Consider the following 26,588-nt stretch of genomic DNA (forward strand, 5'->3'; position numbering starts at 1 on the left):
GAAACTAGAATTCCTTGCATTTTAGATGTCAATACAACCTTTGAGTAGCCATACAGTAGGCTCACACAGCAGACTTGTGCAACTGTTGAGGTCATTGGTTATAAATCATGTCCAAATTATTACATGTGTTAGAAGCATTTAAAGTGCAAATATTCCTCATGTATAAAAATGTAGTTAAGCTTATTCACTGTCTGTGGTTAGGCGATTCAGCCAATGGTACATTTTGTTGGAGCTGATGCTTGGGTGGTTGAATTATTACCAGTAATTTGTACACTGCATATTGACCACGACTAATTCTAAATGGAAACATTATTATAATAATTTTATAAATTCACTACATTGACACATGATCTAATCTCTTGTCTCCCATTAGTGCAAATTATAGTATCGATTTAAGAAAATGTATCTCGGATTTGCACAGTGGTAGATTTTGGAGTCTCATTAATAAATTTGATTGATTTGTTCATGACTGATCTCCTGTAATTGAAAATAAAAAATATATGATACGTTTATTTTCCCTTATTCCATCTACGATTTCAGAAGAGTATTTAATCCTTATCATAGTCACTAATATTAATAGAAAGTGAAACGAGAAAGTGCTTGGTGGACTGAGAATTTAGTTTCAGGTTTTACATTATTTAAACTCCTCGTGGTTTAGCTTTTGAAGTTTGAGCCAGCGTTAAACCACACATTCCTTCAGCAAATTGCACGCCAGCTGTTGAAAAATGTCACACGTGCCTCAGGAACTACTTCTGTTATTATTTTTTTAAGTCGAAGTCTTACTTGGGGAAACTAGACTGACTTCAGCTCTACTGTATCAATGGACTGGGGGAAGGGAAAGGGCAAGTAAGGAAGGTGTGTCCACAAATTTGTGTTGTATAAAAGGATATTTGAACAAGAGAGGACCAGAAATCGATATTTCATACCGCGTCGAGACTACTGAGGACACGCGCGGCATAACCGTGTGGGTGACATCGTTTTCGGACTAAGGCGACTGTTCAGAGTTCCGCTGTCTGTGGAGATTCAGGCCACAGCGCTTCGGAGAACTCAACTCATACTACTGCAGATTACAAAGTAAGTCATTTCTTTCAAATGTATTTGAAAAGTTTAATTCCCAACCCCCAAAGCCTGTTATTATTACACCTAAGAATTGTAGTTATGTTAATGTGAAATGTGTAGGCTATTTTATTAGTTAAGACTGTTTTCTCCTATCACAAATAATGATAATAAACAAAGACATTACAATCTCTTTTAATGCCTTGTCAACCAACTCAGCATATTGGCCTACCCCATTAAAGATTCCTGAAGGATTCCTTATGTATTTCCTTAGGCTGTTTAAGGAACTCTTTGATATTGTAATTCAGTTGTTCATCTAAGGACCATTTGAATAACTTAATGGGTTAATTTTTATTATAATATTTATCTGTATTAAAAATAACTATCAGCAAAACATTTCCAAAAATACCCTAGTCATCCTTTGCCATGTTTATGTGTTCTGTAAACATTTGTTGGGAGGGTGAGGTTTACCTTGGACAATGGTTACATACAGTACATATGACTCCCCAGTATGCTGTAATTGTCTTTTCACCAACACATTTTGTGATTCTTACTGTGATATACAGTATATGGCCAAAGGTATGTGGACACCCGACCATCACACCTGTATGAGGTTGTTGGACATCATATTCCAAAACCATGGGCATGAATATGGAGTTGCAGTAATGACAGCCACCACTCTTCTGGGAAGGCTTCCCACCAGATTTTGGAGTGTGTCTGAATTTGTGCCAATTCAAACCCAATTTGTGAAGCTCCCAATGCACAGTTCTTGGGCTGATGTTGCTTCCAGAGGCAGTTTGAAACTCTGTGAAACAGATGCAGCGATTTTTGCTACACACTTCAGCACTCTGCAGCCCCGCTCTGTGAGTTACTACTTCGTGGCTGGGCTGTTGTTGTTCCTAGATCGTTCCACTTCACAATTATAGCACTTACAGCTGAGCGGGGCAGAAGTTAGTAGGGCAGAAATTTCATGAACTGACTTGTGGCTAAGGTGGCATCCAATGACAGTGTCTGAGCACTTCAGTACGATCCATTGTACTGCCAATTTTTGTCTAGATTTCACGGCTATGTGCTGGATTTTTTGCACCAATGAGCAATGAGTGTGGCTGAATAAAAATTTGGTGGGGTTTCCACATACTTTTGGCCATAGTGTATATCCAAACACATTGATACTGTTGAGAACTGTTGGAATCATAAAAATGGAATGACTTAAAACAAACAGGCAAGAAGCATCTTTGTGGGTTGACAATCTGACCTGACACAGCAGGATGCAACCTATGAGGACCTATTCACCTGCAACGTGAACTGATCTACTGTGGGCCTAAGGTTTGCTATGTGCTGAAAAACCCATGAATAACTATTGTGTGAAACATAAAACAGACAATATGATTCTTAGATGTGTTTTAAGTTATTCCATTCTCTTCCAATATTAATATTGGACTTGCAAATATTGTCACTGTATGAACTTGATTTATTGTGCAGTCCTACACACACTTTGGCAATCTAGATTAGGATCTTCATTCAAAGGGGGGGAATATTTCTGCTGTGACCAAATCCTGTAAAATATTTGAGAAACCATTCTTTGAAATTTGTTAGTTGATGATGTGTTTTGTACTTAACAGTGTGAAGTAAACTGAGGCTATTGTACATACTTTTTGTGCTTCCTCATCAGTATACCTGCCGACATACACAAAATGGAGCAGTTTTCATATTAGTGCCCGAACTTAAATTAGGCAGTGTGAACTGAATCCCCACAACCTACCAGCGTTTTCCAGTAAACCCCACGTGTTATGTGGTTCTTCAAAAAAGTAATGCAAGCAAAGATCTGCCCTGCTTTAAAACAGTAATATCAGGTTTAGTCTTCAACTGTAAGCCTGTGCAGCCTATCAGTCAATTCTAGCCATGCTATGCCAACTGACTACTGAAGCATGCTTACAACCACAGGCAGCACTTTCACTGCTTGCAGATTAGATAGAGAGTGATTTTCAACTTGTAAACACACTTCTGTAATATTGACATGTAGGCTTTAGGGTAGATGGGTCATCTATTCTCCAGTAGATACGCTACATCTCAAAATCACATTGTGGGCTAGGCTAAGGGCCAAGTAATTCATTTCGGTGATATTGTGAATGTTTTTTTTTCTGTCACGGGTATTGGTAATAAAGTAGATATATATACAGACACAGAGAGCCACACATAGAAACATTATAGCCTAAAGGCCCAGGTCATGAGTGACGATGAAAGCCCAAATGAGCTCAAACTATTTACCAGTCAACCAAACTCAGGGAACAGTTTTACAATTTCACAGGCTTGGTATTGACAATGTGTTACATGTCATGAAGCCTTTGAGTGTTTGTTATACTTGGTTAACCCAGAAGTTAAGTCTTGGGTGGTTGGCGAGATGATTAAATTCTAAGTAACCAGCAAGTCGATAAGCCAAATCTCCCTGTCTATTCCGAAATACAAACGACACAAACACCTGTGAATTTGTCCAAGGCACGGGAACTAATGCTGCTCTTTATCTCACACAAACTGTTGTTTCATGACATATATGTGGTACCATTTATGCTGACGTTAACTCTCAACAAAAGACTCATACAAGCCACATCAGGCCTGCAGGTCACATTATGCAGACTTGCAAGGTGATGTGTAAATCCTATCTGATCCTATAATTGGAATTGGAAGTGTCAAGGTAGTGATGATTGAAAACTAAGGCTATCTCAATCATTTAAACTGGAACAACCATCTTAACATCTTAACAATTCATTGGTGCAATGAATACCACTGCTGACTGTAACAGAACATGATAGACAAAATGATATATTCTGCAAATACTTTTCTTGCCTTCCAAAGAAGAATCAAGTAACATGATCTATGTGGAACCCTTTGCCTTACAATAAACTATTGTCCAAAAAGGGTCCCACAGATCAGAAATGTTCAGGGTAGGACCCATTCCCTCAACAAACAACCCCTTTGAAACCCTTTTTGCTGGGCCTTGTGAGTGAGTGAGTGAGTGACTGACTGACTGACTGAGTCCCCCTTGTTAAATAGCGTAGTGGTTAGAGAAGTGGATTTGCAAACTATAGGTCCCGCGTTCGTATCTCCTCACAGTCAAAAAAAAGTATGCGTTATGAATTATTCCGTATGAAGCCCTCCTGTTCTCCATTCATTACCTGTATTAACTGCACCTGTTTGAACTCGTTACCTATGTAAAAGACACATGTCCACACACTCAATCAAACAGACTCCAACCTCTCCACAATGGCCAAGACCAGAAAGATGTGTAAGAACATCAGGGATAAAATTGTAAACCTACACAAGGCTGGGATGGGCTACAGGACAATAGGCAAGCAGCTTGGTGAGAAGGCAACAACTGTTGGCGCAATTATTAGAAAATGGAAGAAGTTCAAGATGACGGTCAATTTCCCTCGGTCTGGGGCTCCATGCAAGATCTCACCTCGTGGGGCATCAATGATCATGAGGAATGTGAGGGATCAGCCCAGAACTACACGGCAGGACCTGGTCAATGACCTGAAGAGATCTGGGACCACAGTCTCAAAGAAAACCATTAGTAACACACTACGCCGTCATGGATTAAAATCCTGCATCGCACGAAAGGTCCCCCTGCTCAAGCCAGTGCATGTCCAGGCCCGTCTGAAGTTTGCCAATGACCATCTGGATCACTCGCTGTGTTTGGAGGAAGAAGAAGGATGAGACCAACCCAACCATGGAGCATGGAGGTGGAAAGATCATTCTTTGGGGATGCTTTTCTGCAAAGGGGACAGGACGACTGCACCGTATTGAGGGGAGGATGGATGGGACCATATCGCGAGATCTTGGCCAACAACCTCCTTCCCTCAGTAAGAGCATTGAAGATGGGTTGTGGCTGGGTCTTCCAGCATGACAATGACCCGAAACACACAGCCAGGGCAACTAAGGAGTGGCTCCGTAAGAAGCATCTCAAGGTCCTGGAGTGGCCTAGCCAGTCTCCAGACCTGAACCCAATAGAAAATCTTTGGAGGGAGCTGAAAGTCCGTATTGCCCAGCGACAGCCCCAAAACCTGAAGGATCTGGAGGTCTGTATTGAGGATTGGGCCAAAATCCCTGCTGCAGTGTGTGCAAACCTGGTCAAGAACTACAGGAAATGTATGATCTCTGTAATTGCAAACAAAGGTTTCTGTACCAAATATTAAGTTCTGCTTTTCTGAAGTATCAAATACTTATGTCATGCAATAAAATGCTAATTAATTACATAAAAATCATACAATGTGATTATCTGGATTTTTGTTTTAGATTACGACACTCACAGTTGAAGAGTACCTATGACAAAAATTACAGACTTCTACATGCTTTGTAAGTGGGAAAACCTGCAAAATCGGCAGTGTATCAAATACTTGTTCTCCCCACTGTACCAATTTTCAAAACTTTGGGTCATGCTGGATGAGCAGTGTGAAATTGCTAAGTTGTTAAGTTCACCATCACCTGCATGTGGTCATTCTGATAATGCTTAAAATGTTTATTTGTAAGCCTGTTTACCAAGCTGAATAATGAAATGATTATTCAGGGGAAGCTCGTTACAGCTCCATCATAAGGCCTATTGGCATGGCATGAGAGGGTGTTATCCATGGGCATTTACGGTCATGCGAGTTTGCAACATTCCAGGCATTGGTATCTCACAGGAATGTCCATGCTTGACTGGAAAGTACTGGGATTCTAATAATAATAATAATGAATGAAGCCCTAATAATAATTAGCATATTGTTATTGATATCTAGGAGGAAGGGTTAACAAGTTGACAATCTGTTTTTTAAGAAGGAAAGGGAAGTCAAATATACCGGTTTTCCATCATTGACAGCCGGGTCATTGGTTCATTAAGCAATTTGGTGCTTGGAGATATGACTAATGAGCATTAAAGAGACAGTAGGGTTATATTTCGAATAGATTAGATGTATATTTAAGTACAAACAAAAGCAATTTCCAATCATGTATTATAAGTATAGTAAAGTATAAAATAAGTGTGCATTTTAACACACTGGAGTACACTTATTACAATGTAAATTGTACTTAAATGTATCTATTTTAATACTGTAATGTGTATTAAAGTTCAACATAAGTGGTCCCAAAATAACTTCTTATTTTTTTTTGGCTTGGGATGGAAGACTGTAACTCCTTTAGATTTGCCATAGGCCTCTTGATGGCCTCCATGACTAGTGTAATTCTAACCCGGATGCCCAGGTTTGGCCTGTCCTCGACAGATTCACTGTTGAGCCATATTCACCTCAGTTTTTAATAATGGTCTTCAGTGTGCTCCAGGAGATATTTGATGCCTTGAAAATATTATTATATCCTACCCCGGTTGGTGCTAATTCTGGATTTTCTTTTAACTGTTCCTTCGTCTTCATGATGACGTTTTTTTAGGACTTGTACAAACCAGATCGTGTTTTCTATGTGCTCTTGTTTGGTCTTTCCTGTTCCCAGTTCAGTTAAACTCTGAAAACTAGAGGGCAGGTGACAGGGCGTGACAGCAGGTAATATTTAATTAAGCTGCCAGACGAGAACATGTGAGGCATCTTTTTCTCAAACTAGACACTCTAATGTATTTGTCATCTTGCTCAGTTATGCATGACAAACCTGAATGAGCTGTGTTGCAACAGCTTGTCTTTAGAAGTCAAATCATTAGTTGAATGGATCCTAGCTGTGTCCGGGGGTTTCACATTGATTTCAGGTTGGGAACGTTACGTGTCTGCTTTTGGGTTTGGCACCAAAGCTGTTACCCCTGCAAAACACCAGTCTCAACATCAATAATGAAGAGGCAATTTCAGAATGCTGGCCTTCTGGGTCAGAGTTGCAAAGAAAAATACATCTTATACTGGCTAATAAAAAAAAAAAGATTAAGATGGGGAAAATTACACTGTACAGAGGAAGACCAGAGAAGTGCAGACAATGTTTGAGGATCAACAAAGAAGAAAGTTTGAAGAGGTGCTGGAGGAGTGCCTGACGCCACCTGTCAAGCATGGTGGAGGCAATGTTATGGTCAGGGGGTGCTTTGGTGGTGATAGAGTGGGAGATTTGTACAGGGTAAAAGGGATATTGAATAAGGAAAGCTATCACTCCATTTTGCTACACCATGCCATCCCCTGTGGGCGGTGCTTGATTGGAGCCAATTTCCACCTACAACAGGAACATAACCCAAAGCACTGCTCCAATCTATGTAAGAACTATTTAGGGGAAGAAGCAGTCAGCTGGTATTCTGTCTGTAATGTATTGGCCTATTGAGCTGTTGTGGGAGGAACTTGACCTTATGTTACGTAAGTGCACATCTTGCCAATCCAGATTTAGCTTCAGGAAGCATGAGGTGAAATCTCTTTTACCTCAACAAATTGACAACTAGAATACCAAAGGTCTGCAAGGCTGTAATTGCTGCACATGGGGCATTCTTTGTCGAAACAACGTTTGAAGGACACAATTATAATTTCAATAAAAAAAAAAAAATCTACCTTGTCAATGACTGTATTTCCTATTCATTTTGCTGTATTTCCTATTAAAACTCATTCTATGTATGTTTTTTCATAACTTGACAGACTTTTCATAACTTGACAAACTATTACTGCTGTGAAGTTTCTGTTGTAAATCAGTGGAATGTTTTTTTCTAAGTATCCCAGTTATTTATCAGTAAAATTAGGTCAGAGGTAATAGATACATTGTTGATAGTGAAGAAACATTTCTTTGTTTATCTGTCAAAGATTTATTTCTAGTCTCTCCACTCCATTCTCATTATTCATTGGCATGTAAGTAATACAGCAACCTGCCCTATTGTAGTGTTTCTTTTTGAGCCTGCAATGTCACTATGTAGCAACGGTCAGTGACAGGCAGGAATGCAGACAGAATGTTGGAAAGGCAACTAGTGGGACTAAAGCAAGTTACTGGAAAGGCCTCTACAAAGAGGATTAGTATTAGGTGGGTGAATTACATAGAATTCTGTTCAGGACTGAAATGCGAAAATGAGAACACATGACTCCTTTTGCTTTGTGACCACTATTGGTAAATTATAAACTTCAAAAGGGATTTGGTGGATCTGGCTTTATAAAAATAGCACCCGAAAGCACTTGCTGTGAACAAAATCAACGACAAACACTGTGTCCTCTTTTGATTCCCAGAATGCCTGTGGAAACACGTTCAGCCAGGAACCAGTCCAATGTTGGTCGGTTCCCATCAGTTACACTGGGTTTGGGCGAGGACGAGCCAGGGAAAGAGGAGCTAAAGGAGGAGACTGCTGAAGAAGGGGCGTGCCGACGATGGTGGCGTAAAATGTGTCCTTGCTGCTGTAAGAAACGGCATTACGATGATGATATCACAGATACAGTCGTCACAGGAATTGACGATGTAGAAAAGGATACAGGAATAAATTGTGACAAGCCCGTTAATGTTGGAACTGAGCTTGACGGTAATTTACACCCTTAACGAGCCATCATTTCCAATCTCACAATACTAGACATTGTGGGAATGCTGACAAGATGTTTGACTTTAAAATCGCCTTCCCTGTATCCCTGTTGTGTTAGAGCTGCTGTTGATGGTGCGGTCCATAGACCTGGTTAAAAAAAAGAATGGTCAGAATCGTCTGGAACATCACACTGACCGTTACCACAGTGACGACCTCCTCATCCGCCGGGGTCAGGCCTTCATAATGTGGCTTGACCTCTCACGACCTTACAACCCCAAGAATGACAAACTCCACTTGGAGCTCAGAACAGGTTAGTGAAACATTCTCCTGAGTCATGTTAGACTACAGTGAGGCAACCGTGTCCGCCTCCCCCTTCTGGGAAGCCTTAGGGCTAATAGGTTCACATGATAACAGTAAACCCTTTATACCCAATCATGAGAACTGAGAGAGTAACTTTAAAGGGTTGTGTGTGTATGTGCTTTGGTGTTCAAGTGTTTGCGTGTGCGTATGTCTTGTAGTAGCTGTTCTTCCATTATGTTTAGGTGGTTGTCTGCAGTCATGCATGTGCTTGGTGGCAAGACCCCAGTGCTTTAGAGTCTGCCTGTCATAGCCCTGTCTAAGAGCCCCGCTTTTTACTGACAAATTACTACTACAGATGGCACATTGTAATGTGACCCTCATGTTGTTGTAGGAATGTTCCTTCATAGCTCAAAATGCTATCTCTTAGTATGTTAAAAGACTTCGGAAGTCTGCCTTTTCAAATTAAAAATGTCAGACTTCATTTGCCCTATCAAAAAAACATTATCCTCTCTAGAAACCAATGACATCAGTAGCAATGCACTGTTACTGTCAAATTATTTTCTCGCTGTTTGAAACTTGATTGAATCAAAGTATGCCAGTATCACAAACCCCTTCGCCGCCAACCAACTCACCCCATGCCCTTTCAGAAGGACTATGTACATAAGATGTGTGTGTGAAGCTCACTGGGCTGTAGCCAGTACATTAATAGACAAGACCTAAATCAATTCCTGTGTCATGTTGGTATTTATAGAAGACCAACATGCAGGACAGATTCCGATCCGTTGCGCTGAAGTGGGTATGTGTATGCAGTCATGTGAAAGTTAGAGTGAGAGATTCTCTGCATGTTTTTATGAATGCACCCTGGAATGGTACAAATGCAGGGTGTGGCCTAGAACTATTTGGTGAGGTAGACTAATGTACGGGTGCCCATCATTACTAAAACAGGTTGTGGGGCAACATGCGCTTGTGAACAGCTCTGTTTCCAAATGAAACCTTGTTTTGGCAGTGTTTCAAGTTATTCACATACATAAGGCAAGCTACAAAACAAATGTCTTACTTTGGGGTTCTTGCTTGACCATACTAGACACATTATAAGAAGAAAGGAAACAGAATTACATATTTAATCCTGAAAGCCACAGTCAATAATATTTAGCATTTTCCGTGAGAGATTTCACCACAGGATTCCACGTTTTGTTTTATGTTTTCTAATATGTCGGTGTGTTTCTGGGACAGGACCCCTGCCTACAGTAGCAAAGCACACCCATATCATCATCCCATTGGTTGAGCAGATGGAGGTTAACCGTTGGGAGGCCAAGATCTCACAACGAGATGGTAACAGGCTAAAGCTGTCTGTCAACTCTCCATCGACCGCTGTGATCGGCCGATATCAGCTCACTGTGGTGACGCAGAGCCCAAAGGGCGAGGCCACATCTACACATGACCCTGTGAATGACATCCGCATGCTTTTCAACCCCTGGTGTGAAGGTGAGACATAGGACAGGGTGACAAAAGAAAGCAAGAGGTCTGTTACTATGAAGAGATAAGTAAAATAAATTCCACACCAAACATAATAGACCCAGATTAATTATTTTGCTATAACCTGTCTACTTCGATGAATCTCAATCAAACTGGTCTGTTCAGCCATGAGAGGTGTAATGATGAACATGACAGCATTGTATAATGTATAACTTCTTTGTAAGGAAAGACAAAAACAGATACTACGCAAATATTGTATAAAACACCCACCCCCTTCCTCTGAAGAAAAAATTAACCGTTCTTCGTCGGTTCAGATTTTGACCTGTTTTTTTCTCCCTCCCTGGCCATCAGATGACACAGTGTACATGGATGATGAGTGTGAAAGGAACGAGTATGTCCTGAATGATGTTGGGAGGCTTTACTATGGCACGGAAAACCAGATTGGATCAAGAACGTGGAATTATGGACAGGTGAGCGAACACAAAGATTATCCATTGATGGGGAAACATAATGTTGAAAGAAAAGACACAACTAACTCAGTATCTCTTTCTCTCTCCTCCACATCTATCTCCTACTACTCAGTTTGATGAGGGGGTCCTGGATGCCTGTCTGTTCATTTTGGAAAAAAGTGGTGTCTTACCCTCAGGATGGGGAGACTCTGTCAATATAGTCCGAGTCATTTCAGCCATGGTCAGCCTTCCCTACCTCTAAGCTGAATCAACCTCCACACTGACACATTATGATTCAAACTATTTCCTGAATCCAAAGTGAAACCTCTTCCCTTCTTTGTGCCAGATCAATTCCCCAGACGACTGTGGAGTCCTGGAGGGGAACTGGTCAGGGAACTATGTGGGCGGGACATCCCCAACAGCCTGGAGTGGTAGTGTGGATATCTTGAAGAAATACCATAAAGATGGAGGCGTTCCTGTCAAATATGGCCAGTGTTGGGTCTTCTCTGGGATCACCACCACAGGTTAGCGATGTGTGTGGGTGCATCTGTCTGTTACCAAATCAAATGACAAGTTGATATGCATTGACCCAAACCTCTCACCCTTGTACAGTTTTGAGGTGCTTGGGCATTCCCTGCCGCAGTGTGACCAACTTCAACTCAGCCCATGACACAGATGTCTCCTTGACGACCGATGTGTACTTTGATGAGAATTTGGAGCCTATAGAGGACCTGAACAACGACTCCATCTGGTTAGTAGTGAATCATTTCACTGACTCATTATACATCTATTTCAGTAGGTACTACAACATTTCTGTCATAACATTACAGACTAGTGTTAATACAATACGGATTTATATTACCACATTAGAATTCTAATTCATCCGTGTCAAAATGATTTGTGAGCTTGACTACTGGCATCTTACATCAGCAATTAAATAGTCTTAAAGATACAGTGAGTCTCAGGTCATGAATGACGTCAAACCGACGGTTACATTATTAGGTCATCATCAGAACAATTAAGGGAGTGAAAAACATGCAATCCTCAACACCCACCATTATTTCATCCTTTAGGAACTTCCATGTGTGGAATGACTGTTGGATGGCTCGCCCAGACTTGCCACCTGGTTATGGCGGATGGCAGGCTGTGGACTCCACACCCCAGGAGACCAGCCAGGGCAGCTTCCGCTGTGGCCCCGCCTCCATCATCGCTGTCCGCAATGGAAATGTGTTCCTCAAACACGATGCGCCCTTTGTCTTTGCCGAGGTGTGTCTCCCGCGTGTCACATCGCTTTGGCTGAGACGCACAGTGATGACCTCACATGCTCCTGGGGAGACATCTAGAGAGAGATCCTCCATCTCAAACATCTCCCCTCTCTCTGCTGTGTTGGCCCCATAGGTGAACAGTGATAAAATCTACTGGCAGAGGAAACCGGATGGCACTTTCACCCAGATAGCGAGTGAGACCAAGGTTGTGGGACACTGCATTAGCACCAAGGCTGTGGGCTCTGACGAGCGCAACGACATCACACTCCTTTACAAGCACCCAGAAGGTAGCTTTACATCCCTTTACACCCTTTAAAAAAAAAAAGATTCCTATGTTTATCTCCCTGAATGGTGATGTTTATTCATTTTCTCCACCAGGCACAGAGGAGGAACGCATCGCTGTGGAGACGGCCAGCCGCTATGGCTCCAAACCCAAGACATATGCATCGCCCAAAGCAGAGGATGTGTCCATAGAGGTGACCATGGATGGAGAGGGGCCACGCATGGGTGGAGACGCAGAGCTGACCATTGTCATTCGCAACACAAGTTCTCTACTGCGCACTTTCACCCTCAATAGCCAGGTGGCAGTCATGTACTACACAGGCGTGCTTAAGGCTACCATCAAGAAGGACCAAACCCCTGTAGAGCTATTACCCAATGAGGGTGAGATACTTTGAATTCCTTATATAACATATCACTGATGTTAAGTCAGTTAATGTAATTCATTCATGTTTTTACTAATTGCTGCAGTATTGCTGGCAATGTTCATGATGATTTTGAGAATTTGGTGATGCATGGATTTTTAAGAGGCATACGTTTATGATACTTGTATTTTCCCCATACTCTTCAGCTGTTCTTTGGAATATTTTTTCAAAAATAATATATATATATTTTTAAACCTAACAGTGAAGACACTGGAGTGGGTTCTTGATTACCAGCACTATAAGGACCAGCTGGTGGACCAGGCTGCTTTGATGCTGACCCTGTCTGGTCGGGTCAGTGAGACCCAGCAGGTCCTGGCCACTCAGTTCAGCTTCCGTCTTCGTACGCCTGACCTCTTTATTAAGGTAAGCTACAACTAAACCGACTGAATGAATGAATCTCACCCAAAGCCCTTGTCGATCTGTGTATAATCAGTCTGGCTAATGCCAACTATTGGCACCAACGATGTTAGGATGAAACAGTCAGAGGTTACGAAGCAGAACATAGCATCAGCGTGTAAACTATCTAGAAAGATGTGTCGGCATCGAGTAATTGTCTCTGGCCCCCTCCCAGCTAGGGGTGGTGACGAGCTCTACAGCAGACTTGCGCAACTCAATCGCTGGCTGAAAACGGAGTTCTGCCCATCGCAGGAGGTAGAGTTTGTAGATAACTGGCCTTCTTTTTGGGACTCTCTCAGAAATAGGGCCAGGCCTGATCTGCTGAGGAGCGACGGACTCCATCCTAGCTGGAGTCGTGCTCTTCTTTTGTCTAGGAACATTGACAGGAGTCTCACTCCTATAGCTTTAACATGAGATAGGGTGCAGGTCAGGCTGCAGGCTGTTAGCCAGCCTGCTAGCATAGTGGAGTCTGTCAATAGCATAGCCAGAGTAGTTAGTACAGCTTTACCTATTGTCACTGTGACTTGTTCCAGGCTGAGAAAAGTTAAACAAGGTAATGCTAACAAAAACAACCTTATTAAGATAAAGCCTTCCTCCACCTCGGTCAAAAATAATTGTATCACTTCGCATCTCAAAATGGGACTCCTAAATATTAGATCTCTTGCTCCAAAGGCAGTTGCAGTAAATGAATTAATCTCTGATCATAAACTAGATGCTATTGGTTTATGTGAAACGTGGCTAAAGCCTAATGAATTCACTGCCTTAAATGAGGCCTCTCCTCCTGGCTATACTAGTGATCATATCCCTCGTGCGTCCCGAAAAGGAGGGGGTGTCGCTAATATTTATGACAGTAAATATAAACTTACTCTCAAACATATCACAGAGTTTCATTCTTTCGAAGTTTTACTCATGAAAGTTAACCAGGCCGATAAATAATTTTACATAGCTACTATTTATAGGCCCCCCGGGCCATACACATTGTTCCTCAATGAGTTTCCAGAATTCTTGTCTAACCTTGTTGTCATGGCAGATAGTATTCTAATTTTTGGCGATTTCAATATCCATATGGAAAACCCCAATGATCCTCTTCAAAAAGCCTTTCAAGCCATAATTGACTCAATGGGTTTCATCCAACATGTCTCAGGTCCAACACATTGCCACAATCATACCTTAGATTTAGTCCTGTCACGAGAAATAGATATTGTAGATCTAATAATTTACCCCCAAAATCCTGGATTATCGGATCACTGTCTTATTACTTTTACCGTTAAAACAAGAAATCCACTTGCCCCCCAAACAATGAGTTTCAAAAGCCGTACTATAAATTCTCGGATTACAAATAAATTCCTTGATATTCTTACTAGTTCGCTCATAAATGAGAGTAAATAAATCTGTAAACGATCAAATCGAGGATCTAAACTCAATACTGCAAAATACATTAGACATAGTTGCACCACTAAAAACTAAAGAAATACGCAACAAGAAACTTGCTCCTTGGTACACCGACAATACTAGAGCACTTAAGCAAGCCTCCAGAAAATTGGAGCGAAAGTGGCGCTCCACCAAGTTGGAATTATTTAGACTAGCCTGGATAGACAGTACAGTACAATACCGAAAATCACTCACGTCTGCTCGATCAGCTTATTTCTCCAACCTGATTGAGGCGAACAAAAACAATCCAAAATTTCTCTTTGATACAGTTGCAAAGTTAACAAAAAAGCAAAGCTTAGCAAGTGAAGTGGGTCTTCACTTTAGTTGTAATGAATACATGAACTACTTTGATGAAAAGATCGTCACCATTAGAAAACAAATAACTGAATCCTTAAATAGTTATGGTCCTAAAAATCTCAGTTGTCCAAAAAATTTCCGGAACCTCCCTGATCAGGTGTCAATGGGGACACTTGAATTTTTTGATACCGTATCGCTCGACACATTTACAAAATTTGTAATGAGTTCTAAACCCACAAACTCTCAGCTAGACCCGATTCCTACAAAATTACTTAAGGAGTTATTTCCTGTGCTAGGTCAGCCAATGCTGAACATAATAAATTGCTCCCTTTCCTCCGGATGCGTACCAAACTCACTAAAAATTGCGGAAATTAAGCCTCTTCTAAAAAAAATCTAATCTAGATCCCGACATATTAAACAATTATAGGCCAATATCGAACCTCCCGTTCCTATCAAAAATCTTAGAAAAATGTGTTTCCCAACAACTGAATGCCTTCCTAAAGACAAAAAACATTTATGAAATATTCCAGTCCGGTTTTAGATCCCATCATAGTACTGAGACTGCACTCGTGAAGGTAACAAATGACCTTCTAATGGCCTCAGACAAAGGTTCCGCATCCGTCCTGTTGCTTCTTGATCTTAGTGCTGCTTTTGACACTATTGATCACTCCCTTCTCTTAGAGAGACTGGAAACCAATATTGGGCTACGTGGACATGTTCTAGCCTGGTTTAAATCTTATTTATCTGAACGATATCAGTTCGTTAGTGTGGATGGCATATCCCCTGACAAGTCAAAGGTATGCTTTGGAGTTCCTCAAGGCTCGGTTCTGGGCCCATTACTATACATGCTCCCTCTGGGCGATGTAATCCGAAATCACAATATTAACTTTCACTGTTATGCTGATGACACACAGTTATATTTTTCAATGAAGCATGGAGAAGCCCCTAAATTAGCTATTTTGGAAGCATGCGTTTCAGATATTAGGAAGTGGATGACAGAGAATTTCTTGCTCTTAAACTCAAATAAAACAGAAATGCTCCTTTTAGGACCCAAAAAACAAAGAGCGTTGTTAGCAGATCTCACTGTAAACCTCGACGGCTGCATGGTCGTATCCCAAAAAACTGTAAAAAACCTTGGCGTTACCCTTGACCCTGACCTCTCCTTTGAAGAACATATAAAATATGTCTCAAGAGTTGCTTATTTTCATCTTCGAAACATCGCAAAAATTAGAAACTTTCTATCAAAAACTGATGCAGAAAAATTAATCCATGCTTTCGTTACTTCTAGATTAGATTACTGCAATGCTCTTCTCTCTGGTTATCCAGACAAATTAATAAATAAACTTCAATTAGTGCTGCACACAGCTGCTAGAATCCTAACTAGAACAAAACAATTTGAACACATTACTCCTGTCCAGGCATCCTTACACTGGCTGCCTGTTAGGGTTAGGGCTGATTTTAAGGTTTTACTCTTAACCTATAAATCAATACATGGACTTGCTCCTACTTACCTTGCTGAAATGATCCAGCCATACATACCTACACATAACCTTAGATCGCAAGATGCAGGCCTTTTAATTGTACCTAGAATTTCTAAACAAACAGTTGGCGGCAGGGCCTTTTCTCATAGAGCTCCACTCCTGTGGAATGATCTGCCAATTAAGGTTAGAAATGCAAACTCAGTGCAAACTTTCAAGTGTCTACTAAAAACCCATCTCTACAGCACGGTTTATAATTAGGTGTAGCCTGGCCCGGGGGCGTGAAGGTGACCAGTAGGCTTGATACTGTCCACCCTTGCTGTCTTGCCAGGTGGGCTCTCGACGCCACTGGGATGCCCTCCCTCCAATGCCCTTCGGGGGAAGAGTCACTGGCTTGTTGTTGACTCTCTATTGCGCACTTGTGCAGTTGGGCTGTACGCTGCAAGCAATACTCGGCCCTCATTCAGGGGGGTTGCGGTTGGTGGGTGTCCCTTTGGTTGATGCCTGGCAATGTGGTTGGATTGATTTCCTGCCTGTTGGGGCCTCCCCCGGGCCTCCCCCGGGTAGGGCCACAGTGTCACCGGACCCCCCCGTCTCAGTTTCCAAGGTGTTACGCTGCTATATTATTGTGCTGGGGGACATGAGGGATGTACTACTAACTTTTCTCAGTTTCCTCCAATTTTAAATTTTAGAAGGAGATGAGGTCCTGGTCCACACCTGCGGATTACCTGGTTTGGGGGGACCGTTGCTGTTCCTGTCCTTGTCCACCTGGTCATACTTCTGACCTAGTCTAAAATCAAATATACTCTGGATTTAGCCCAGAGAAATGTATTTATTATTCCAATTGGACTCTTAATATCTCACCCGGCACAGCCAGAAGAGGACTGGTCACCCCTCTGAGCCTGGGTCCTCTCTAGGTTTCTTCCTAAAATTCGACCTTCTTAGGGAGTTTTTCCTAGCCACTGAAATTCAACACTACTGTTGTTTGCTCCTTGGGGTTTAAGGCCGGGTGTCTCTGTAAAGCACTTTGTGACAACTGCTGTTGTAAAAAGCGCTTTATAAATACATTTTGATTGATTGACTATTGATAATGTGACTCAGAAATGTTCTGTTGTAGCAATGTTTCCGTATGTTTCCCTCCCAGCCAATAGGGGAGGCAGTGATGGGGAAAAAGATGTCTGCTGAGATCTCCTTCACCAACCCGTTGCCACACAAGTTGAAGAATGTTGTTTTCCGTGTGGAAGGGCTGGGTCTACAGAGTGTTCGACAGATCTCTGTCGGGTAAGAAACAATACAGGCTTTAGACTATGAGAGGTTCACACTATATCATTTTTCTTTTTAATTACTGCAGTCTAAGTTTCTCTGTCTTCTCTTCCAGTGATGTGGGCAGTCATGCCTCTGTGACTATGACAGAACACTTTATTCCCACTCTGCCCGGACCCAGGAAACTGTTGGCCTCACTCGACTGTAAGCAGCTGACACAAGTCCACGGTGTGGTTAACATCGACGTCAAGGAGAAATGAGCTTGCGGACGCCATGGATACCAATTTCTCTGCTTGATTTCTGAGGCTTAGTCACAGACAAAATACTATAACGCCGTTTTATGTTAAATGGATGAACAAAACACTGTTGTGGTGTGAAGTTAAACATTTACCATACTAGGTTTTTAATCAGAGATTTTAAATTATTAATATCATATCACCCTAATAACCCTAAGCTAATAACTACCAGAAGAGTCCAAGGGTGAAGTTTGTGATGAAATGAGATGGCAGCTACACATATCAGACTCTTGTCTAACTTCTTCAATTCTTTCAAATCAGAAAATAGATCTATATTTTCTATATGCATTTTTATACTATTATACCATTTAACTAAATTAATTTAACTTGAATATGTTTACCTTATTGTGTGCGTGTGAGAAAGTGTGTGCGCACGTGTGTGTAAAAGAGAGATAATGAGGACAGGATGAACTTTAAGGGACAGGAGAACTGTCTTAAATACACATTGTGGCACATTCTCTGGCCACCAGGTAACCTAGTGGTTAGAGGATCTGATCAGTAACCAAAAGGTCACTGGATAGAATCCCAGAGCTACCAAGGTGAAAAATCGGTTGTTCTTTCCCTGTGCAAGCCAGTTTACCCAAATGTCTGCCAAAATGTGGTAAATAAAAATGTGTTTTCACAAGAGTAACAAAAGTGCTACTGATAGAAACTGTTCTACACATGTGAAGGTTCTATGAAATATTTGATTTAATTGACATCAACAACAATTACAGGCATGCACTAACCCCTAAAATAAACATACTTTATGTACATAGCATGCAACATTTATTTTGTTCACATTCAGACATATTAATGACAGTCCCTTTCATTAAACTTTCAAGATCAACAAGTCACGACAAGTCAAGGCAGCCTCTTGTAAAGGGAAGACTTTAAAAAGACTAATGGTTGGCACGAACCCTAACAGCCGCTGTCAACAAGATGTACAACATCCCGTAGCAAAGCACTAACTTAGTCACAACCACACCTCTTAGTCTACACTATCACAGATACTCTGCACGACCTTGTTGAACTCCTCAGGCTGATCGGCATTGACCTGATGTGCAGCTCCCTCTATCACCTGAGACCAAGAAGGAAAGATGGCCGGTTGAGAACCAGCTTTATTTCACAGAATTCAGGATGGTTTTGTCTCTACTCTTTCCCCTTTATCTAAATCATGTTATTCCACACGTCTTACCACAGTGCGGGTGTAGCTGTTAGGCCTCTGCTCCGCGACCCTTGCCCCTGTGGCGCTATCCATCCAGGAGCGGCCTCCGTACACCAGGGTCACTGGGAGGGAGGGGGGCAGGAGGTGGACCCGATCTAACATAGGCCGCTTGGCCCAGCCAATGGACTCCGACATTGCCTTGAACCCTACCTCCCCACTAAGAAATTAGAGAGGGGGAGAAAAGTAATTGTCCATTTGCAAGTAATCATGAATTAGGCACCAAATCCTTTTATCCTTTTTATTTAACTGTCCCGGTAACTACAGGTTTTAGTAGTGTCACTTTAAGTGCATGCACATCATGCAAGGGACACTTAAGAAAACACCACATCAGACCTTTATCAGACCTCAAGGTTCTCAAATGGAAGGATGGAATTTGAAAGGTGAACGGCACGAGTCAATACATTTCAATGTAACTAAGGTACGGACATTGAAGCAAAGACACTGTTAATTGGACTGCAGTTTTTATATTTAAGAGAGTCAAATAAAATAAAAATTACAAGCACATATGTAGTTATGCAGGCTCAGATTTTTGGCCATGGTACAATACCTTTTACCTAGTAGTTAACTAATAAAGTATTACCTGTCCAGATGGCAATGTGTATACCTGCTTCAAGCTCTAAAAACTGGATTGTGTGATCTTGACATTGTGGTATCTCAGAGTGATGCTTTCTTTTTATAAATATATACAGCTCTGGAAAAAACTAAGAGACCACTGCACCTTTTTCTTTCCTTTCCAAAAAAGTTGAAAAGGAAAGTTTTGAGTGAGGAACAGAAGTGTTCAATTTGCAAAATTAAAAGACCACTGCAAATTGAACGCTTCTGTTCCTCATTCAAAACTTTCCTTTTCAACTTTTTTTGAAAGGAAAGAAAAAGGTGCAGTGGTCTCTTAATTTTTTCCAAAGCTGTATATAGAAGTATATAAGTTGTTGGCAAATCTTCAGTAAAACGTGTAAAAATGTTCATTAACGCAAACAGCAACTACCATTTTTGTATCTTTTACTGAATATTTGCCAACAACTTCTACACAGATATATCACCAGGGCATCAATGAACATTAACCATTCACATTCTTACAAATCACATGACATCTCCATTCAAATAAAATATTGCTATTTTCACAATTAAGGGTTCTGTTTTTCTTTTTAAAGTCTCTCTGTATGTAAAATTACTAAAGTAAGCACCTTGAACTTTAAGAAACAACAGGAATGCTTTAAGACCAAAGTGTTATAAAATACTGTGGGCCTAGGATCTTGGGTGAACTACAAAGAAGCCTGTTGGGATGAAAAGGAATTATTCTGTCCCTATAACATCAATCCTAAGTCTACAAATCAAGGCAGGCTTTATAACACCACTGTATCTTATACACAAAAGACCAGTGCCAACAGTCTCTTGGCCTGCACATATCACTCTGGTGCGGACTAGGTGGTGAATCACTATGGGTGACACAGTGTTTGGCTGGGGTGTTGGAACATTGATTTGGAGCAGTTGGCTGCTCTTTGTTCACTAGCTGAATGTGCCTACAGTTGCGCTCCGATGTTGCACCACAGCTGTAGTTGACCAGGCCTTCTGTTCATCGAGTTTTAGGCGTACTCTGTCACCTGAGGTAAGTGGTGAGAGAGGCCAGGTGGAGTGTCTTCAGTTGTAGATTTCCTCACGGTCTTGTTTTCCTCAAGTGTCTATGAATGCTTGGACTTCCATAGCCAAACTTCCATAGCCAAATCATTTGGTCTTAGCTGGGTTACCACACAACTGCTAGGCATTCTTTTTCAATCTGGGCATAACGCTTTTCAGCATCGGTCAAAAAGCCACGGCTTCATTGATCCTTGGTGATCTTGGAGAAGTACAACCCCAAGGCTGTAGCTGCTAGTGTCTGCGCTAACAGTAGTTGGCAGCTTTGGATCAAAATACTCCCGCACTGGAGAAGAACAGATCAGTAACCTCACTTCTGTGAATGCTTTGTCTTGCTGTGGGCCCCAATACCACTTTCTGTTAGACTTCAGAAACTTGTTAAGTGGATGTAAGACATGGGATTTGGGGTTTGGGGTGACTCCATCCTTGCTGATCACTTGCCCCAGAAAGTTTAGCTTTGATTGGTGCAGCTTGCGCTTTTTCTTGTTTAGGCTCAGACCAGATGCTTGGATCGTGTCCATAACTCTTTTTAGCCTCTGGTTGTGCCTTTCTGTTGTTGTGCCAAAGCACCAAGATCTCATTCATATAGACAACAGTTCCATCGAGTCCATGCAAGAACTGAAAATTTTTCCTGTGGAATATTTCTGCTGCAGAGATGCCTCCTTGTAAAAATGTTTAGGGTAATCGAAAATTTAAATCTAAATTTTTTTAGGAGGGAAAGAGAAACTAAATTGCCCACACATCCTATCGTCTCTCTTTTAATTTTCTTTGCTTATTTTACTGAAGATCCATTTTTTTCAAATGTATTAGGCTAAATAATTATTCACAAAACGAAATATTTCGTTTCTTTCTTTTTCTAATAACTCTTCTCTGTTTGTCGATATTTGATTGATGTCACCTATAGAAAAATATTATATGCCAGCAATTGAGGAGACTAGAGCTATGCACTGGTGTTGAGATCAACTCGAAAGCCCCACTACAACCCGCGCGAGAGACCTGCTAAAACACGCCGTTCACAATCTATTCATTTCAGACCTCGTCATTTTCTGATAGCTCCTGTCTGTTTGTCGATAATTGATTGATGTCACCTACAGAAACATCCTCCTCTATAGCTCCTCTCGGTTTTTCGCTAACATTTTCATGTCACCTATAGAAAAATCCTATATGCCAATAATTTAGGAGACTAGAGCTATGCATTGGCGTTGAAATCAACCCAATAGCCCCACTACTGCGGTTCAACGCCTGTTCATTTCGGACCTTTTTGTATGAGGAGACCTTCAATACAAAGACATTCTTGTATTTTTCTGATTCAATAACCATTTAAAACAAACAAATTCTGTAATTCATTATTTTCAGCTCAGGTGGTTATAGGGGGTAAAAAAGACCTTGCGGTTCTAGTGTTAATCAGCCCTAAAGTTACTACTACTGCTTGAATAGGTTTTCCCTGCTGAATTTCACTCTCAATCCTGACATTTTTCTACGATCTGTGCTTATGGTTTGGCAAGAAACTGCCCACTTCCAGTCACAGTGCCACCCTGGATGTTGCAGGGAGTTTTTAACTGTCTTAAACTTAGGTTTCCTAGCTAGATTTTCAAATGTAACTTCTGACATGACTGAGGTTTCAGCTCCTGAATCTATCTTAAACATCACAGGAGTCTTGGCTATTACCTTGTAGTACGCCATTGCAATTCATCATCTGTGCATCACTGCATCAATGCATTTGTCCTCTGTAAGTGAGCAGAAGAGCAGTGAGTCACCTTTGTCTTCATTCTCTGTAATCTCATGTACAGATTGTGAGCGGCAGACAGCAGAAAAGTGGTATCTTGTAACATTTCATAGATCTTTTACCTTTAGCAGAGCACCGATCAGTGGTCCGGTGACAAAACCCACATCTGTTGCATTTTTCTCAATCATTTTGTTTATTTCACTGACTTGCGTTTTTGTCACTATTGTTAGTGTTCCCTCTCCATTAGGCCCTCCACGGGCTCTTTTGCAGCTGCCCCATTTGGTTTTAAGTCTTGGGAAAACGTACATAATTTAAGCAAGCCCTTATTGGCCAAACTAACTTACTATCCTTTAACATAACTATCTCAGTAGATTGCAGTAAAAAAAACTATCCAAAGCACTATCTGGATTCTGTGATTTTTTATCTGTATTTCGGTAACTGGATCCAAAGGATACGATGCAATTATTTTCTGAAAGAAATAATCTTGAATAATCTTATCCTAGATAGAAAAAAGGCATGGTAAAGAATTTCCCCAAAATGTTTTTGAAAAACTTGATGTTGACAAATCAGCCCATCTTTCCCAGTGTTTAATAACTGAGTTATTTCCTGTAGCAAAACATTTCTCAAGTCCACCGTAAATGTCTCACAAGGAACTGGCACCTCCCCTTCTCTATTATATTATTCCAAAGCTGCAGCACAAATGTTTATGAGAAGTAACCATTTGTATTTTATATAAAGATTATCATACATTACTTTCGTCGATTTTCTAAGAGATTTTAAAAAGTCCTACACTGACATATCTGTCAAAATCTGCTATTTTGTCATTCTATTTCCATTATCTGTGCATCCTTTATCCAATCACACAAAGAAATAATTAAAGTAAAATGGATAATCAACAGTGGACCATGTTGGCTCTGGGATTTGAAACCGCAACCATTCAGTTATTGGACCAATGTTCTTTCAGCTAGGCTACATACCACCCAGTGCATTCTTACATAGGTATCTTGCATTAACATGTACATTTAGGTACGGAAATAAATGGACACTGACACAAGTTTTGTTATTTTGGCTGTTCAACAAAATATATTCAAGTTACAGTTAAATAATGTGTCCTAAAAGGGCAGTCTCTTAGCTTTAATTTGAGGGTATTCACATCCAAATTGGAAGAATGGTTTAGGAATTACAGGTCTTAGAAATATAGCCCCATCTTTTTCAAGGGATCAAAAGTAATTGGACAATTGACTCAAAAGCTGTTTCATTGACAGGTGTGAGCTATTCTTTTAATTTCTTCATCAATTAAGCAGGGAAAAGGTCTGAAGTTGATGCCATGTGTGGCATTTGCATTTGGAAGCTGTTGCTGTGAACCCACAATATGAGGTCAAAGGAGATCTCAATGCAAGTGAAACAGGCCATCCTTAGGCTGCAAAACAAAAATCCATCAGAGAGATAGCAGAAACATTAGGAGTGGCCAAATCCACAGTTTGGTACATTGTGAGAGAAAAAAAAATGCACTGGTGAGCTCTGCAACACAATAAGGCCTGGATGTCCATGGAAGACAACAGTGGTGGATGATTGTAGGATATTTTCCATGATAATGAAAAACCCCTTCACAACATCCAGGCAAGTGAAGAATACTCTCCAGGAGGTAGGCATATCATTATCCAGGTCGACCATGAAGAGAAGACATCACAAGAGAAGACTTCATAAGAGCAAATACAGATATTTCATCACAAGGTGCAAACCATTTATAAGCCTCAAGAATAGAAAGGCCAGAATAGACTTGGTCAAAAAATATCTAAAAAAGACAGCCCAGTTCTGGAACAGCATTCTTAGGACAGATGAAACTAAGATCAATCGGTACCAGAATGAAAGAAGAAAGTATGGAGAATGCTTGTAACGGCTCATAATCTGAAGCATACCACATCATCTGTAAAACAAGGTGGAGGCAGTGTGATGGCATGGCCATGCATGGCTTCCAATGGCACTGGGTCACTAGTGTTTATTGATGATGTGACAGAAGACATTGGATGAATACTGAAGTGTATAGGGATATATTGTCTGCTCAGATTCAGCCAAATTCAGCAAAGTTGATTGAACAACACTTCACTTTACAGACGGACAATGATCCAAAACATACTGCAAAAGCAACCCAGGAGTTTTTTAAGGCAAAGAAGTGGAATACTCTGCAAAGGCCGAGTCAATCACCTGATCTCAAACCGAATGAGCATGCATTGCACTTGCTGAAGACAAACCTTAAGGCAGAAAGACCCACTAACAAACAACAACTGAAGACAGCTGCAGTGAAGGCCTGGTAAAGCATCACAAAGGAGGAAACCCAGCGTTTGGTGATGTCCATGCGTTCCAGACTTCAAGCAGTCATTGCTCGCAAAGGATTATTGACAAAGTATTAAAACTGAAAATTGTATTTATGATTGTTTTAATTTGTCCAATTACATTTGAGACCCTGAAATAAGGGGACTGTGTATGGAAATGATTGCAATTCCTAAACATTTCATAAAATATTTTTGTTCAACCCCTTGAATTAAAGTTGAAAGTCTGCACTTCAATTGCATCTCGGTTGTTTAATTTCAAATCCATTGTGGTGGCGTACAGAGCCTAAATTATGAAAATTGTGTCAGTGTCCAAATATTTCCAGACCTAACTGTATACAGTATATGCTCTGATTTTATCATTGCTGTGGCCTACCTGGGAGTTTGGGCATTGCAGTGATAAAGATATTGTGTCATAGTGTCATCATCAAATAGATCCTCGAACTTCCTATTGAAATCTGGACGGAGTCTGTTGACTAACTTCGGTCCTAGGAAAGAGGGAATAGGACAGGTAAAACAATAAAATTCCAAATAAATACGCAGTTTTGGCTCAGAGTTAATTCTCAGACAACAGCTCTCACCCAAGGGTCCTGCAGCCCGAATGACAGCAAGTGGGTTAAAGAGACCAAAAAACCACATTATAGCCTCAATGTAGCGAGGAAAGCCTGACTTTGCAGATCCTGAGGTTGCATCCAGAGGCATGTGTTGGAAGCCCCAGGGGTCCACTAGAATCAGGTGACTGACTCTGACAAGGAAAGACAAGAAAGACATGTTACTCTAAGTTGATATCGGTTATCCTCTTCATCATAACATAAAAGGTTAGCCACGGAAGATTGTGTTAGTTGTAAACTTCTCCTCTGACCTCTCAGGGTATTGAATGGCATAGGATGTTGCCAAGTAACCGCCCAGACTGTGACCCAATAGAATCATGCGATCAATGGCAAGGGCATGCCTCCAGTGCTCTATAGAGCTGACTGACTGCTCCTCTGCCAGAGCTGGGTCCATAGGGAAGTGAGGTCTGGAGCTGCGTCCGAAACCCAGCAAGTCAAACACAAACAGGGGCCGAGAGTGACACAGAGGGTCTAGGTTACGTATCCATAAACCTACCCCTCCGCCAAATCCATGAACCATCACGAGAGGTGTCTGTGCTACTAGAAGGGAGCAGGAGAAGAAAGACATTTAGGGGTTATGAGTGAAGTCTATTCAGCATGGCAAATCTACAAATGCTGCTCTGGAAGAGTGAGTATTTGATTTTGGCTGACAACACTGTAGATGAGAGCAGTACCAGGCTTTGGAGCTTTAAGCAGGTTCTTGTTGGTAACAGTAAGTGTCCAAATCCGGTCTTGGTTGGGTAGTGACACAAATCGAGCCCACAAGTCATTTTGAACACCTGGGAGGAGAGGCGAGACAGATTAAGAAGCACTACAGGTGAATGTGGTATAATCAAGTAGCCAAAGCAAGAGCAGGGTGACTGTGAAATGCGCATTAGATAAGAGGACACACAGTCAAGGATCTTGGCTTCTGTGTTCCTTAAAATTGATATAGAGGTGGGCCGCCATGAGGGCCACCATCTGCGTCCAGATACTGACCTAGAGAAAGGACACACTTAATGTTCAACTGGCAACTCGGAATTATCCATAAAAAATATTATTCTGTTATATAACCAAAGTGCTTACTATTATTAATTATTTTCACGGACTTACTTAGGTTCATTTTCGTCTTGCATCCTTATTTTAAACAGAGACGAGTAAATAAAAGATATCGTCAACGTTTAGAATACATGACTAACACGTAGAATAAATACATGCGACGGTCTTTTCGGGGGTCGTTGTTTTGTAGCTATA

At 41.2% G+C, this 26,588-nt stretch overlaps 2 protein-coding genes across 3 annotated transcripts; one reads left to right on the forward strand and one right to left on the reverse strand.

The window, feature by feature from the left end:
* Window positions 1-685: 685 nt before the first annotated feature.
* tgm1l1 (transglutaminase 1 like 1) lies at window positions 686-18,605 on the forward strand. Its single transcript, XM_010865702.4, has 14 exons — window positions 686-1,074; window positions 8,214-8,500; window positions 8,616-8,807; window positions 10,031-10,282; window positions 10,625-10,743; window positions 10,856-10,963; window positions 11,069-11,246; window positions 11,335-11,473; window positions 11,796-11,988; window positions 12,121-12,274; window positions 12,366-12,650; window positions 12,894-13,054; window positions 17,438-17,574; window positions 17,672-18,605. The coding sequence occupies exons 2-14, from the start codon at window positions 8,215-8,217 to the stop codon at window positions 17,814-17,816; spliced, it is 2,349 nt and encodes a 782-aa protein (XP_010864004.1). The 5' UTR covers window positions 686-1,074; window position 8,214; the 3' UTR covers window positions 17,817-18,605.
* LOC105006959 ((Lyso)-N-acylphosphatidylethanolamine lipase-like) lies at window positions 18,521-26,588 on the reverse strand. 2 transcript variants are annotated; one of them, XM_010865701.3, is made up of 8 exons: window positions 26,448-26,588; window positions 26,248-26,333; window positions 26,030-26,134; window positions 25,607-25,892; window positions 25,326-25,489; window positions 25,121-25,232; window positions 19,030-19,216; window positions 18,521-18,912 (listed from the first exon to the last, which is right to left on the reverse strand). In XM_010865701.3, exons 1-8 carry the CDS (start codon window positions 26,468-26,470, stop codon window positions 18,823-18,825), a joined length of 1,053 nt encoding a protein of 350 aa, XP_010864003.1. In that variant the 5' UTR covers window positions 26,471-26,588; the 3' UTR covers window positions 18,521-18,822. The 2 variants fall into 2 exon arrangements, with proteins under 2 accessions (XP_010864003.1, XP_010864002.1); XM_010865700.4 differs by having other exon boundaries at window positions 25,607-25,895; window positions 26,448-26,587.

This window comes from Esox lucius, chromosome 8, assembly GCF_011004845.1.
Source record: "Esox lucius isolate fEsoLuc1 chromosome 8, fEsoLuc1.pri, whole genome shotgun sequence".
NCBI classification, from domain to species: domain Eukaryota; kingdom Metazoa; phylum Chordata; class Actinopteri; order Esociformes; family Esocidae; genus Esox; species Esox lucius.